This window comes from Cyprinus carpio, chromosome A15, assembly GCF_018340385.1.
Source record: "Cyprinus carpio isolate SPL01 chromosome A15, ASM1834038v1, whole genome shotgun sequence".
In the NCBI taxonomy this organism is placed as follows: domain Eukaryota; kingdom Metazoa; phylum Chordata; class Actinopteri; order Cypriniformes; family Cyprinidae; genus Cyprinus; species Cyprinus carpio.
The window spans coordinates 11,040,299-11,058,233 of NC_056586.1; the positions used below are offsets into that span (position 1 = coordinate 11,040,299).

General features: G+C 34.2%; 1 protein-coding gene across 1 annotated transcript in view; it reads right to left on the reverse strand.

The window, feature by feature from the left end:
• LOC109090915 (leucine-rich repeat and fibronectin type III domain-containing protein 1-like protein) overlaps positions 1-17,935 on the reverse strand; it is a 123,386-nt gene that overhangs the window by 45,788 nt on the left and 59,663 nt on the right. Inside the window, exon 3 of the mRNA XM_042770985.1 lies at positions 8,395-9,785. Within this exon, the coding sequence (XP_042626919.1) occupies positions 8,395-9,773 (1,379 nt within the window). The 5' untranslated portion in view covers positions 9,774-9,785. The remainder of the gene's footprint in view (positions 1-8,394; positions 9,786-17,935) is intronic.

A 17,935-nucleotide genomic window follows, 5' to 3' on the forward strand; every position in this document is an offset into this window, starting at 1 on the left:
TTCTAAACCAATAATAATCTAGATTACAGCCTTTAATTTACCTAGATAATGGCCTTTCGTCACAACCAGGCAGTGGTTTCGCACTTCCATTGCAGCATGCAGAGAGTTTGGCATGTGAAACTGAAGAAATGGTGCAGATAATGCAGACTTCATGCTCTTTACCACTGCAGGCCAGAGATGCCCTTGCTGGGAGTCTTTTAATCAGCTCATCAGTCATTCATGATAAATGACACATTAACTCTTCTCCGCTTCCCAGTTCACACATTAACCATCTGCTAATCAGGACTGATTGGGCACAACTACTTTTAAGTTCATCCGGGGAAACATGACCGCAATGTATATCATCCTCCTGAACGTACTCTTCCAGCACAGCCGTCATCAGTCATTATCAGTATGTGGGCTGTGCTTGTTTGCACAATCTGGTTAAAATAGTTAAGAAGCCCAGTGGAAACATCCTATGCAGCATTCAGAAAGCAACACATGCTGCAACTCTGTGAGTTAACATTGACTGTCAATTAACTAAACAAGTGAACAAAAAATACAAGGAACTTAATCCTTGTGCATAAACCAGAGAAGCTGCATTACAGGGATAGTTCACCCAAAAAATGAAAATTCTGTAATTAATTACTGACCTACATGTCATTCAAAACCCACAAACTTTAAACCCACATAACTTTATTCATATTCAGAACACAAATTAGGATATTTTTGATGAAATCCGAGAGCTCTCTGGCCCTGAATATACAGCAACACAACTACCACGTTCAATGTCCAGAAAGGTAGTAAGGACATTGTTAAAATAGTCCATGTGACATCAATGGTTTAGGAGTAATTTTATGAAGCTACGGGGATACTTTTTTGTGTATAAAGAAAAGAAAAATAATGACTTTACGCAACGATTTCTTTATTCTCTTCCTAATATGTAGTTATTGTAACAAATATGTAGTTATTAAAACTTAACATTTACATGCACAAAACATACATTTTAGATGTATTTCAACATTTAAAATGTACAAATCACTACGTATTTTTAGCCAAGAAACAAAATATTTACGTATCTTTTATACCCAGATGTTTGTATTGCATTTTTATCATATTATCAGTAAGCAATTTAGATTTTTAGACCCCTTAACCTACCCCCAAATGTAAACCTACCCATTTTACAGCGAATATGCATTTTTATCATTTTATTAATAAGGAATTTAGACATTTTGACACCTTAACCTACCCATCTTATAGTGAATATCAAAGGATATAAAACAAAATAGCCATTTTAGTAACAATATATTTTTATAGTCGCTAATCCCGCTCCTACCTCTAAACCTAAACATAACTATTTCTGTACAGTATAAGAAAAAAAAAAAAAAAAAAAAAAAAAAAACATGACAGACAGATATATGCAATGACAATCATTTATTTATTGCAAAAATGTCAAAAGCAGTACCAAAAGTAATCCAAATGATGATGTGTGCGTTGCAGCCACATTCCTCTCTGGCGGAATACAGTAGGTTTGTGTGATGTGCAGAATTTGTTGTCAGTCGCTAAAAATATTATCCAGATTATTTTCCCGATCCACTCTGTGAACTTGTGAAGGCGCCTGCGCATCATTCAAACACATCTCACCAGAAGTCTGTGACGAATGCAGGCGAGAGCCAATGAGCTGTCGTTTATCCTGCCGTAAAACCTGTCATTTAAAGCTTACAGTATATTTCTATGATTTGAAGCGGCAACATTTGAACTTGCAAAGAGCACGTTAGTTAGCACGGGCTGGAGATGAAGATTGACAAATAACGGCATGAATTTGGGTCTGTTCCTCACAGTTGTATGGATTCAAAAGATTTGGATTACAGCGCACAAATAAAATTGTTTAATTTTGTAATTATGTAGCAGTTTTTGGTGTATTTTATATTTATTTCTATTAATCTATCAGTCACAGCATGTCGGAGAAAATGCCTTTTGTGTTAAAATAAATAAATGTTATTTATTTTAAGGTTTAAAGTGAAGTCTTGTTTAACATTAGCCTATGTAGGCCTATTCTTGGAAACAATTTGGCAGCAGAAATCACACAACAAAACAAAATGTTATCATATTTCATATTAAATAAACGAGTAAACAAATATAAAGTTAAAGGTAATTGTTATACTTAAACGATTAATAATACAATTAATGCTGTGATTTCGATATTCATAAGGATTTATTTTAAGGTGTGGTCAATATGTCAGTATTGTACGTTTTAGTGGCTGTGAAAATGTAATTTTACGTAAAATACATTTTAATTATCATGAGATCACGTTAGAAAGTCTTAACATGAGGGTGAGTAATTAATGACAGAATTTTCATTTTTTTTGGTGAACTAACCCTTTCTCCATTAGTCTTTGTCATCAGTCAGTAGCCTATTTCCTATCTATCTGAGCTGGACATGTTACTATCACATTGTAGGGAGAAAAAAAAATATTAAAGCATTAGAAAAAAACAATTTTATTTCTTTTTTTTTTAATTGTTGTCTTGCAATTAATAGTCTTTAAACTATATAAGTCGATGGACTGCTTCAAATCTAACAACGTGTGTGTGTGTGTGGGTGTGTGTGTGTGTGTGTGTGTGTGTGTGTGTGTGTGTGTGTGTGTGTAGAAATAGAAATAGAAATAGCCTTGCTATAACAAGGTATTCAATATTTTAATATTCATATACCAGGTGCATGGTCTTTACACAGTCACAGTGGAGGTTATATTATAGGCTACTCATGTGATCAGTGCAGGTGCTGCAGATGTGCTCAATTATTTTGGAACAACCAGGACATCTGGGTCCAGTCAAATATCTGCATATGCTGTTTTAGATGGCACGTTTTCATTTCAGTAATTCATATACCAAAGTTTCGGTTTTACTAATAATAGAGTTTGTTTTGGGGAAAACACTCTCCTGTTAATGGTGGGTTCATGAAAAATGTACAATAAAATGCATATGAATTTGAGTAAAAATGGTCCTACAAAGAGACAGTTTTTTTTTTTGTTGTTGTTGTTGTTGTTTTTTCCTCACTAAAAAAGAGCGTTTTCAACCCTCTACGGACTCCTTGGCAATTAAATCATCATTGGATTTTAACTAAAAATTTTAACTGTGTGTTTGTGAGACAAATCGACGGCTACATTAGAGTTTATGGTACATCAAATACAGGTGCATTGCACATCCATTGAGTTGAACTGAAAAATAGCACAGATCGCTTGATGGAGAGTGAAACTATGAAGCGCTCAGTCAGAGTGTTCGGCAAATTAAAATATGTTTGTGCTAAACTCAGTACCATTGCAAGGGCTGTGCCAAGTGTGCGACCGCACAGGGCCTCGCACCTCTAGAGGGCCTCGCTCATGGTCTGCATTTTATGTTGTTAGACTCTGTGTATAAGAATTAGTAAAGCTGTTTGTTGTTAAGATGACAAAAAGTTTTAGAAGTTAAACTTTTAGGCTGGTCTACCTCAATGGTTTGCCAAGATTGCCAATCAAATCAAAGAAGGCGGGTCTTACTGTCACTGTCACAATGTAACAAGAGTTTGTGGAAAGATTAGACTATTAGACATACAAATAAGAGTGAATGTGCACATTTTAAAATAAAATATTATTTTCAAATAGTGTAAATCGTTTACTACTTCAAATATAACAAATATAACTACAATCCTCCAACTCATATACTGGCGAGTAAAATCTGAGAATTTATAAGCCACTGGCTAATATTAGACATAATTTAGTCACCCAGAGTGAAGATTTAGTCGCATATGTGAGTGAATTACTCTCAATGTAGAGGGTTGGTTTTGGTGGTTACAATCATATGTTGAACACAAGGGGGTAGGAGACCGGCAGGTTGCACCAACCATCTGTTCTGCTGTTTGAATAACAAGCATCCACATTTTTCAACCAAAGGCACAATTTACATTTCATGCTTTTAAAGCACACAGGATGTGATCTAATTAAGATTTCAGGGAAGCTCTGGACTTGGCTTTTGTCTGGCTGTGAAGTGGATAATTGCCGTGGTTCTTTAAAAGCATCTGCAGGGGGCCCAGTTAAAATAAAACCCCAAATGTATTGGTACTGGTTTAATATTCATTAAGAAAGCAATTAACAGATTGCTAAGAGTAAAACCTTACTGCTGTTTGTATTGGCAGAGCACCCATCCATCCCTGTGTTGGGTGGTAACTAAATAAAAGTAGCAAAATTACTTACTTCACTTCATTTTCAGTCACATGAAAATACTGTTGCTCGGTTATTTTTAAAATAGTAGCTTCAGTCTTGCCAGTAACAAGCTGTTTTTGTTATATTATATAAATAATAATATATTTTTTAATATATTTTTATTTTAGTTTTGGCTTAAACTTAAATATATTTCTATCAGTTATTTTAAGTTTCAGAAAATAAGTATTTATTTATTTATTTTAGTAATTTATATATATTATTATTATATATTATATTATATATTATATATATATATTATATAATTATTATTATTATTATTATTTTATTTATTTTTTCTGGTACAATTTTGTTACTTATTTCATTTAAAACACCCATGTAGTTGATGTAGCCACAGAGCTGAAACTTTTCCACAAATCCATCATCCATCCATCTTATTTTCAACAACATTACCACCATGTGATTCACAGTGAAATATGAAGAACATGCAGAAATAAGCAATACTGCACATGAACATATTCACAACACTCATGCGACTGTCACTCGCACCACCTGTGAATTTTAGCACGTCATTCACTGCATTCGTCTGTCACACTGTACAGTATATAAGCCTATCCGGACAGGTTTTCCCTAAGGACTTTGGTAGTGTTTCACAGAAAATCCCATTTAATCAAGTCATAAGTGAAGATGTAGGGCTGACTCTTCTCCTTCACTTTTAATATATTTTGACCTTCATGAAGTGTGTAACTAAAGCTAAATTTTGTGTTGTGCTACCTGTTGCACCTTCATTACAAATTTCAACCTTATTTCTAGTAAACAGTTGGTGGATCAATAAGAAGAGTCCAATTGTGAGCTGTTCAGCACGGCTACTTTAGAAGTCAAGTATGATGCTTATTTGAATGAATTATATACATAATGCTATAATTAAATCACATATTTAAGTCTTGTGTATTTTAATGGGTTTCGATCCTGTCCGAATCAAATCACACATGTCCTATGATAACAAATGTAAATTAATCATATCCAAAGTTTGTAACATTAATACTATCCAAAGAGTGTTTATCGATTTTCAGTAGAATTTACAAGATAGAATGGAAACAGAAAAAAAAAAAAAAAAAAAAAAAAAAAAAAAAACTAATTTTGGGTGTTAAACAACAAAGTGCTCAGTCTCTGATTTATGAGAAGCTGCTTTTATCCACTTTTACAATGCGCTACAAGGATAAGCTTATTTTTTGCAGCCGTACACAGGGATTTCTTAAGGATCGTTATTTAAGGAACACAGCTGTGCTCTTTTCTTTCTCAAAATAAAACACTCAGAGAATAAAAGTATCACCCCCACAAGATGTGCTATAAAGACAAAGCCAGGCACATTCTTTTGCCACAATGAAAAATTGCAACTGAACTTAATTTGCACTCGCTGATAGATGCGAACACGTTCTTTCCAGCAGACACCTTTATATGAGCAAAGCCACTTAATCAGTCCTTTCAAGCAGATGCTTTTCAATGACAACTAAGGCACATTTTTATTATTCTTCCAGCTATTTTAATTAATCTCCTGTACACATTAGTTTATGGCTAAGTTTAACAAAATATACTACATGCTAAGTTTAATGAAATATAGCACTGAATGTGACTTTTATTACCTAGATAAGAGCCTACTTAAATATGAATTCAGTATGTTTTGTTCACATTTTGCAGAGCCTTCAAACAATAAAACAGCTGTTTGTTCAAAGATTCAAACAGCCAAAACCTGGATATTTTAGTGCCATAAAAATGACACGTATGGTCACCCTATGCTGACACCTACTGGCCTGGATGAATATCTAATTAATATTTAATCAGAAATATCTACATCTATCCATCCATCCATAATCATCTATCTGTGTGTCCATCCATCCATCCATCCCTCTGTCCATCTGTCCATCCATCATCTATCAGTCAATCCATCCATCTATCCCTCTTCCATCCATCATCTATCAGTCCATCCATCCATCCATCCATCCATCCATCCATCCATCCATCCATCCATTCATTCATTCATCCAACCCGAAGGCTTTTAATTTTGACCTTGTCATTGCAACATTCAAAGTTTGTCTTGACTAACCTTGCTTTTTAAAATGTACTTTTTAATTTAAATTCATATTCAATTGCAGGAACTGAATTTCAATTTTAAAGGCATTAATTCAGTTCTGAATGATGCACAACCTTGGTAAACATTAACACATTTAACCCTGGTAATGCATTTAACACATTACTAAAGTGCAGTTTACCTTACAGTGTATTAGAGGAACTCAGATCATAGGCTAGGTATTGCCTATTCACTGTATTCATATTCATACTTGCATGCCTACAGTACAGTCTTATAGTCAGTATTTTATTTAGGGGATACAAATGCCTAAATAAATGTGTTCTGGTTCAGAGAGTTCTTTTCCCCTCCAACTGTCCTCTAGTGTGAAAAGAAACAGGAACCTATTTTGATATGTCTGTCTCTATTCGTCTGTTCATTTGTAGAGAGTAGTCAAGGTGTTACTCTGAGCTGTCAGTGGTACAATGACTTCTTGTGGCATCCTGTCAGAAGGAAGTGTGGCCAGTATCTTTACTTATGATATAGCACATGTGCCTTTCCAGATCCAGTATAGCCTTTATGGATTGTTAGCTGTTTAAGTACTTTAAGTACAGTAAATGTATTAATGACTTATGTTTTATTGGAGTTTTATAGTGTAATATATTTTCATACCCTAGAAAAACCTATTGACACGCTACTTCAGTCAGAAGGAGCAACATTTTTTTTTTTTTGTTTGTGTGGTCCTTTGCAAAATATCATGTTATAACTTTAAAGCACTTTTATTATAGTGCATGGTTTGTAAAACATTTTGATCTTTGCACCACATAACCAGCTTCATAAGTACAGTTTTGCTTCTCTGACATAGTAAACGTGCTTGGTAGCTCACCTGGTATTGCATTGCATTTGAGATGAGCAGTTCTCTAGTACAAGTTCTGTGAAACATGAGCCAAATGGCATAGTTGCTTCACCAAATGTGTTTTCAGCTCACATTTGCTGCTAGGGTTAGGGTAGGGTTTAGTGTAAGTGCTACGTTTTCAAACACAAGTTTTGTGTGTGTGTGTGTGTGTGTGTGTGTGTGTGTGTGTGTGTGTGTGTGTGTGTGTGTGTGTGTGTGTGTGTGTGTGCACGCTAAATATAAGAAATAAATCGTACAGGCTTGGAAAGACATGAGGGCAAATACTGTACATAGTGACAGAATTTTCACTTTTGGGTGAACTGTCCCTTCAATCATTTTAAAACATTTGCCATTCCAAAGCATAGCTAACATTTTATTATTAATGCATTTTCTTTAAAAATAAATATTTTTTTTCCTTTCTTTTTTTTCTTTTTCTTCTTCTTTTTTTTTCATCAAAACCAACATGTGCCAAAATAGAATGTTCTTGTATTTCTGACCCAACAATACATATACCAGTATTAGTGATTCATTCAACTCCAAGTTTTTTAAAAGTTTGCCAGAATAGTTTGTTATTGTATTTATGTGCAAATGAGTAGATATCACAATGGGTGTAGATTCTAAACATTACCAAAGACAGATTAGCCTGGTATGTGCCCACCTTTCCCAGCACAGATTTTGTTTTCACTCGTTCAAGTCAAAAATAATAATTTGTTAGTGTGACCATAGAGTCATCCTCTCTGATATTTCTGTCTTCTTTCATGGATGAGATTTCTGAGACTCAAAAGAAATTTCGGATATCCCACAGCTTTAGAAAGTGCACTGGGAATACATGCCCCATAAACAGCCCAACTTCTGATAGATGAAGCAATATTTTCTCTTTTATCATGACAAAGACATCCTGCGGTGGAATACAGCAGAAGTTTATCCTGTTTTATTTTTTTTATTTTTTTTTTTTTTTTTTTGTTATGTGAAGTGTAGGTTAGGTCAGTTGAGTTGAGGTGAGGGCCATTGATTGTTGCATTAAACAAACAGTAAATAAACGACAGTAAAAAGAAGCAATATTTATAGGGAGTCCCAGCAATGAAATCAATATAGATTGGCACCTAACAACAAAAACAACATATTACAATAATAAAACAGAAGACTGGATACCTTATAGGATATGCAATTGCACCATAAAAACATTGCAGCATTAGCACAACCAAGTGACCAACTATAGATGTAATTAGATTTTCAGTTCACAAAACAATGAGCCATCTTACCTGTAGACCAAAGTGTCATCTGCCGAGCTGTTATACTGAATCTGATACATCCTGATACCAGGGAAATGTTGTTGTGAAGGCCATCTGATGAGTGCAGAATTTGCCGTAAGTTCAGCAAGTACCACCTTCCTCTCCTGAGACCTGGTCTCATTGCTTACGGATGAAGTCGACTTTGCAGAGGTTAGAATATCAGATGGTCCTGGATCAGGTTCTCTGATTCGGTTAGTGCTGTTAGCTAAGTGCGGCAGTGGGCTGACCACCAACTCCACTGTGCCTGTAGACTCCCCCGCGGCATTTGACGCAATGCAGGTGAAGACTCCTGTATCCTTCAGTGAAGTGATGTTGATCTCCAAGCTCCCATTGCTAAAGCTTAAAGTACGGGACGTGTTGGCAGTTAGACGGCCTTCTGGGGAGATCCAGTGAACATCTGGGTCTGGGTCTCCATTGGCCTTGCATTTCAGACTGGTGGGCTGGCCTTCCATGGCGAAGGTTTTGGGAGATTTCCTTGTAATAACAGGTGGATCACATATGAACTCCTCCTCTGGGATGGTCCAGAAGTACTTTGCTGTAAGGTCGGGAGGTGACGCGCAAGTTTCCAGGTCATCCTCTCTCGTTAGCCTCCTTAGCCAGAGTAGCTCACAGTTACAATGCAGTGGGTTCCCTCCAAAACTTAGGACGAGGGAGGAAAGGGGTGACCCTTTTGACTTGGCATAAACTGGTATCCTAAGGAACAAGGGGTCAGGGGGTATTTTCTTTAGCTTATTGGATGTCATATCCAGACGGGCTAGTTTGTGTAGGTTTGAAAATACTCCTAGAGGCACGTGCTCTATGAGGTTATGGTCCATGTTAAGAGTGTTCACATTGGTGAGGCGTCCTATAGTCTCCCACGGGATATCCACCAGGTTATTGTATGAGAGATCCAGGTCCTCAAGAGTCCCCAGAAAGTCATCAAACGCATGTGGGGAGATGTTGTGCAGTTGATTGTTGGCAAGGATAAGGTGCCGAAGGTTAGTGAGTCCCCGGAAGTGGTCGTCCGTGATGACACTTAGACGGTTACTGTCTAGATGCAATGCACGCAGCCGCTTAAGATCGGCAAAAGTGTAAGGCATAATCTGGCTGATGGTATTGCGGGACAGCGTCAGGTGCAGGAGACTTGTCATGTTTGCAAAGTCCCTCCTCCTCAACGCTGTGATGAAGTTCTCAGTGAGACGCAGCTCTACTGTACGCCGGTCAATGACTGTTGGCACAAAAAGCAGGCCGGTCTTGGCACAGAGGATAGTTAGAGATGGTGAGAGGTTCTGGCACATGCAGCGCTTAGGGCAAAGCTGTCCCGATGCAGACACAGCCAGCACCAGCAGGGAGAAGATCAGCCACTCCATCTCTCGGGGGAACTGCAAAACAAGCAAACACAGTGTGCCAGTGTGATGAAAATGCATGTAAATGCACTCTCTTGAATGGTCAAAGCAAAAGACTATGTAAAATTCACTGTCACTGTATTCGACGGATAGCCATAAACAACATCACGCTGTTGACAGTGGCCTAGAGTAAGGTCAATATTTTGTAAAGTATTTTAAGTCACTCTTGGGCTCTGTATACAAATCCACACTCAACCCTGAAATTAATGCTGAAGTCTTCCATTGTAACACACGGTGGTTAAGTGTTTATAGTCACAAGATGGTGCCAGACAGTCAATGATAGCGAAGTGACTCGTTAAGCATATAAGTAGTACCGGTCAAGATAACTTGTAGTACCCTGATGAGCGGTGTGTTATTCAGTTTGGTGGTTGTTATCTGGGAATAACATACCACTGGATGGCGTGATTGACCAATCAGAATCAAGTATTCCACAGGACTGTGTAATAATACCTTGGAAAATGTACCTAACTTTGAAGTATCTGGTTGATAATTCATGACTTTTTCTAATCTTATGTGAATTGATTATAAACAAAATTTCAAGGTTCAACTATCCTGCATAACAAATGTTCATTTTGGGTCTTAGTGACCCCTGATAAAAAAACATTAATGCAATGATTTAAAAAAATCCAAATACATTAAAAAAAAAATGCTACAGTTCTTACTGATGTACTGTATAGACCACAGAGAGATACTCGTTAAGGACTTTGACTAGGTCAGAGATTGATGATTAAGTAATTTGATTGGGTTATAGATTGTTTATTTCAATAATGTGCTTGTTTGTGTGTCACTGTGTATCACAGCTTACTAGATATCCTGATATCAAAAGTAAGAATCCTTGTATCATGTATTGTACCATGTTTACATCACAATTTGGCTTTTCCATGTTATGGTTGCACAGTAATGTAGAATCGACTCATTATAAGCAAGTTTGTGTGGAGATGATGTAAGGTGGCAGAAATATGTAACCTCTTGAAACTGCATTAAATATCCTAGTCTGCACTGTAACAATAGAAATACATCATGATTTCCCAAAATCAAACTAGAGTCATTTGAGTGCAAACATAGAAATATCAGAGGAAAAAAGAAACCAGTACAAACAATTCTCACATATTTTTTGTCACAATTCTCACATATCTCAATCACAATAAAATCAATTTCCATGTCACGGATAAGGTTCATTCTAAAGTATGTGTCCTTCATGAAATGAGTGCATCTCAGTAGGTCTTGAGACAGACATATAATATAGGTTAATCTTTGTGTATATTAGGATGCCATGCCACAGGATTTAAGCAACAATATTGCAGAAGCTTTATATGAGACAAACTCTTTAATAGGTTCATAGCTGTTATTGTGTGGTTAGGCTATGAAATCATAAAGCCTCCCCTCTGGTTGACAGTATTTATGACATAATTTCTTCTGCTACGGCAATTGGCTTTACAACATATATATATATATATATATATCAATATATATATCTAATATATATATATATATATATATAATCTAGATATATAATATATTATTATATTTTTTGATTTTTTTTTTTTTTTTTTTTTTTTATTATTATTATTGTGTGAATTTGGAAAAAAAAATTATTATGAAAAGCCATGCCACTGTCTGTAATAAAAATTCAGAATGTCAAAGAAGAATGTGGTGTAATGACACCCAGAGCTGACTGTGGTGCTTAATCTGAAAAGTGTGCAAAAATTGGGATATTTCCTCCAATAAAATGTAAATGGCAGAGTCAATTATAATACACTGAAGTGTGCAATTATATACACATACATACATACATACATACATACATGTGTTCTATTTATTTATTTAGTATTTAGAAATGAACACAGACTGAATTCATTTTAACCATGGATTAGTTACTTGATTGTAATTTCCTTAAGCGAGGCACAGGGATTTGCATTTTATCACAAGACAGCCATTTTAAAAAGAAAACAATAAAAAAAAAAAAAAAAAAAATGGGTTGTTGTTAATACAGATAATTTCTATGGTGGTTGTTTTTTGGTGTTTTCTGATCTGATCATATTGATTGTTAGTGTTCTTTGTATTTAAATGTTGATGATTTGACATGACTCTGGATCATTTCATTCTTCAAAGCTCATCTCGGAGTTCCTGTCATAGCAACAGGTCTATGAGCTCAAACCTGAGTGAAGAGTTCAGAGTTTGGGGAAGGTGATTGATTGATTGATTGATTGATTGATTGATTGATTTATTGGTTGATTTCATAGCAATTTTTTTATGAAAGTAGTATATTTTATTTTATTTAAAACGAGTGCATTAAATTTAACAAAAGCGACAATAAAGACTATTATGAAGATTTAAAATGATACAAAAATTAATATTTCAATTGTTGATTTTTCTATTAATTAAAAAAAAAAAAATCAGTTTTCACAAAATAAATAAATCACTATATTAGTGTATATTGTAGTGTAAAGACAATTAAAATGGAATTATGTTGTATAATTTGTTTGTCATGAATCTGACAGACAAGCAGACCAGCTGCAAACTCAATGTTAAAAAGAAAATTTTCAGGAAGACCGAATAACAGACTCACAGTCGACTCTACTAATTAAACTAAGATGAAGTATTTAAAGATCAATATATAAGATGCATAACTTAAATTACATATGATTCTTCAGTCATTGAATCAAGCTAAAGCCACAGCATATACAGTATATAGGACTTTCCGCTGGGAATTGGTGAAAGATTAGTTCATGGCAATACTCAGATACAAACCTGAATACCCTTCAGAACAGTAGCCAATCCTTCTCCTGAAACCTCTCCATCTCTAAGAAGCTTATGTTCAAAGAACGACCGGTGGATAAAACTACCTCAAGTAGAAGGAGAGAGTGACACTCTTTCACTTTACTCTGACTCTAGTTAGAGGCAGAAATTGATTTACGGAGTCTTTCTAACAGTTTGTGCCTCTGCAACTGACAGATTTCCTAGCCCAGAGAGCTCTGATGCAATGGAGATGGATTACTACGTCCATGTCTGCTTTCTACCAGAGTGTCCATGTGAGGTAAAAGTGTGGTAAATCGATCTGAACTTCCTTTACCTGGACAGCAACCTCACAGAATTTATTTATTTATTAATTTATTTTTTCTCAGAGCTGCAGTGGTATTTTTTTTTTTTTTTTTTTTTTTTTTTTTTTGTCAGTCTGTTCAAAGCGTCTGCATATTAGTTGCAACTACTTTACTGCAATGCATTGTTGTGCATCATCATGTGACTCAAACCCCTTTGTGCTTCAATCAATGTCATCCAGTGGAGAGCTCTAGAATCAAGCAATCACAGTAATCATATGCTGCCTTGGGACTTGAGACGCGACCCACAGGGCGGATGTCATACTTGTCTGTCACTCACAGTATGTGCCGAATTACGAACTGAATGAAAGCTACTGTTCTGAGCTTTTCAATTAAAAATTCACAACGGATTTAATTCGGCACACTGGAGGCCCAGTCGGGTGTCATCAAAGATGAAGACCCCATGTGGGGTGCACCAAATTGGCTTGAGAAACAGAGTAAAAAAAAAAAAAAAAAAAAAAAAAACACAAAAATAAAACTCAGAGACCAGTATAGACACAAACCCTGAGCTTTTCACCCTGAATATCAGCTGTCTCCAGCTCCCATTCATCTCGGGTAAAATCATGCCCATTAGTTCATGTTGCTATGACAATCCAAAACGGAGAGTGCATTTATCACATCCCATTATCAAGCATTTTATCTTAACAGTGGGCCTGTGGTTTGCTTCTCAGTATTGAACACTGATCTGAATCATATTAACACAATGACAATCCACAGAAACAAGGATTGTTCTGAGCCAAAACAGATGCTTCAAGTACATAACACATTCAGAAAACAGCCATTTCTACTTTATCCAAGGCCTGCATATATCCATTACAATATTCCTAGTTACTGTAGACCTTATTTGACTGTGGATGTTCCCTGGCCTATTTAAATAATAAATAATTAAACCAATCTAGTTGGTACATTTTGCTGAGATTTTCACTTGAAGGAATAGTTCACCTAAAAAATCCAAGTTGTAGATCAGTTTGCTTCTTCATCGAAAAAAGATTGATGTAGACATTTTAGTATTACATCACTTGCTCACCAGTGGATCCTCTGCAGTAAATGGGTCCTGTCAGGATAAGAGACTAAACAGCTGATAAAAACATCACACTAATCCACAAGTAACCCACACGACTCCAGTCCATCAATTATTGTTGTTTGAAAAGCTCTGTGTTTCTAAGAAGCAAATCCATCATTGAAGGATAACTTTAAACTGTTGCTTCTGGCTAAAATATGAGTCCATAATCCATAATAACACTTCATCCAGTGAAAAAGACCATTTCCTGTTGTCCTTTCACATAAAAAATGCACCAAAATATTTGTTTAAAACTGTTTTGGACAGTTTTTTGCTTGTACAGTAAATGATGCTTGATCTGCGCATATTTCTATCCTGATTCAGATGAGATTATTTTATTTATTTATTATTATTATTATTATTATTATTATTATTATTATTATTATTATTATTATTATTATTATACTGCAGAAAACAATATTAAAATAGGAATTTTTGCCAGAAACAAGAGTTTGAAGTTAAAATGTCTTAAATTATTATATGTAAATTAATTTTACAAGTATAAACATAGTAAACAATATTAAAATAGGAATTTTTGTAGGTATCAATTAATATATATATATATATGTATATATACTATATATAAATATATATATATATATATATATATTATTATATAATTTATTTATTTATTTATTTATTTATGATATATTGGTGTTATATCTTTCACTTGGATGTTATAAGTTCCACACTGAGTAAATACAGCTGAATACAACAAAAACACTGTCTGTCTTTATTTTAGGCTGCAAAACAACAAAATGTAAGTATAAACTCACACACACACACACACACACACACTGAGTAAATACAGCTGAATACAACAAAAACAGTGTCTGTCTTTATTTCAGGCTGCAAAACAACAAAACAACAGCAAAACAAAACAACAGCATTTTTTTTTTTTTTCTGGTCCTCAAATCTGACTGGCTGAGAGGAGTGCAATATTCTTGTGATAACAGAACTAGAATATTGTGTCACTCCACTTGCAGTATTTCTCACTGCAAGTGTCATATTGGACTTCCAAATCCACTATAATACTAATAATAATAATAATACTAATAATAATAATAATACTACTACTACTACTACTAATAATAATAATAATAATAATAATAATAATAATAATAATAATAACAAAATAAATAATAATTTTGTGATGCAACAAACAACTTTTATGATGGATGTTGTTGTTATTTATTCAATATTATTATTCAATAATAATATTTTATAAAAATAATAGTAGTATTAAATTATAGTATTTAGTATTGGGAAACAGCTGTGTGTGTTCGTGATGGTGATTTAAGTTACATTGTTCCGCCATTAGATGGCGACAAGAGACTGTTTTTCTAAGTGAGTCAGCAGTAAAGACTTTTATGTTGAAAGAGACTGAAACAGGGTTGTAAACAATAAAGTTATTCTTACTTTTAACAACATCTTGTAAGAGACAGCCAACAAATGCACTGAGCAGTGCTGTCATCGGAAATAACCCTTAACAGATGAAAGTACGACAAAGATATCACTTCAAAAATGCAATCTAATGTTTTATTGTGAATATGAGATTGAGCTGAAGAATTAATGCTGTATCAGAAGCAGGTAATCACACTCACTCAGTCCATATATCTTTCAAAATACTCTACTCAACATAATATAGTGAGATTTTCATACAGTAAAACTGTAAGCTTTCAATGAAGCAACTCAACGGTCCTTTGTTACTAGTTCTAAAGTTACTTTTCGAATTAGAAATGGAGGCTTGGGCTCTGTTAAACTGTCAATTTTAAGATTTTAATCCTTGGCGGAAGTTCGCACAAGAAGGGTTTTCAAAAGCACTCCATTGTTGTCTCATATATTTACACACTCATGCTGTCAAACTGTTGTATAAACACAATATCACACTCATGGCCGTGCAATATTGTTGTATATAGGCATGCTGTGATTACCTACGGCCGAATCACAGCCATGCGTAATGCACTGCTACGAGTGTGATATTGCTCATATAAAATCTAATTGGAGTACTGGACACATTGTGGTTTGCTTCAGTACTGAACAGTGACAATATGCATAAACAGGCAGGTTTTTTTCCAAGCCAAAACAGATGCATTTGCAGATGCATTCAAATAATAGAAGTTAGCCATTTCCAGATTTTTTTTTTTCAAGACCTGCATATCTATCACAATCCTTCTAGTTACTGTAGGCCTCATTTAACTGCAGATGTTCCTTGGTCGATTTAACATGGCTTGAGTTTTCAAATGAAATGCTATGGATTCATATATTCACAGTTTGAGATTTTCCTCTCTATGAAAATTGAGACATTTTAATCACAGGCTGATGCAGGATGAGCTGTTAATTGTTCTGTGTTAAGTCTCAGAGGGGGACAATGCCCTGAATATCCTTGGCACTGGAGCAAGAGTAAATTGTAGACTTGTTTTGAATGTGAAACAATTGTTTTAAGGATCTATAAAGTCTTTGAAGATTTGTATTAAATGAGATGAAATGAGTCAATATCAGTCAACCTGTCTGATTCCACAGCTGCTATATAGAAGAACATTTTTCATTTGTTCTGCTTGTGGTAATCGATAGCATGAGCTTAAGGTGTATTTAACCATGAAAATGTATTTAATTAGTAATGGGACTATTTACAAATGGTTCATAAAACATTAAATATCCCATCTATATGCAAATGCAGTCCTAGACATTTAAAAAGTAATTTAAAATCATAATTAAAAAAAATAAATAAAACAAAATGAATAAAAAATGTATAGTGTGTTCTCATTTATGAATCGTTTTGGACTACACAGGTCTTTGTCCAGTCAGATGGTCTAGAATGAGAATGTAATGTAAATAAATAAATAGATAGGACTGGACAAAAATATGTGTTGTGCAACAAGAGTTTAAATATTTAGGATTTATAAATATATCAAAATATTAGATATGTACATACATTTTGCTGAGATTTTTACCTAAACCATCCTGCTATAAGTTAATTTTCACATGTAGAAACATTCCATAAAGTCTGTTAATTGTTCTATTTTATTATATATTAGTATATAAAATTGCATGCATAATAATACAAACAAAGTAATAATAATAATAATAATAATAATAATATGTTAATTGTAAGAAAAATAAAGAAGAAGAGAAGAAGAATGAGAAGAAGGAAGAAGGAAGAAGAGGAACGAAACGAGAAAGAAGCAGAAGAAATGAAAGAAGACAAAGAAAAAAGAATACTATAAAACCAGTTCTAATTGGATTATTTCAAGTACAGATATTTCAAGTACTGCACTGCAGGACACTGCTGTCACACTAAACTATTCTGACATGTTTTTGCCAACACTTATACATATGCTAATGTCCACACACATACAGTAAGTACAGCTCTAACCTACTTTTTGTTTAAAATCTGTATACTTTGTGTTTGTTAAAGGTCACGCTGTTTTGTTTAAAATCTGTATACTTTGTGTTTGTTAAAGGTCACGCTGCACATTTTTAAGTACAATTGTAAAAAGGCTTTTTTTGTTTTCTTTGTTTTTTTTTGTTTTTTCTTTACTTGAACACCAAGACTTCCTGTTGGGATCTTGATTAGTTAAATATTCTAAGAGATTTCGATTATTTCTTATTATTCTTATTAATATTATGTTATATATTATTATTATTATTATTAGATGCCCTATCACTATTACTTTACATTTTTTAGACACTGAAATTAATCTATCAATGTTCTGTAAATTAAAATAAATAAATAAATAATTAGATGCCCTATCACTATTACTTTACATTTTTTAGACACTGAAATTAATCTATCAGACTTTGTTATTTTTGCATGAATAATTCTTATAGCTCTGTTATTATTGTGAAGTTACTATAATTGTGTTACAAAACATAAATATATTTTGGATTATTTTTGCCACAAACGTGAAACTGCTCCTATATGAACAGGCATATTTAAGGTTTATTTATTTATTTTATTTTTTTAT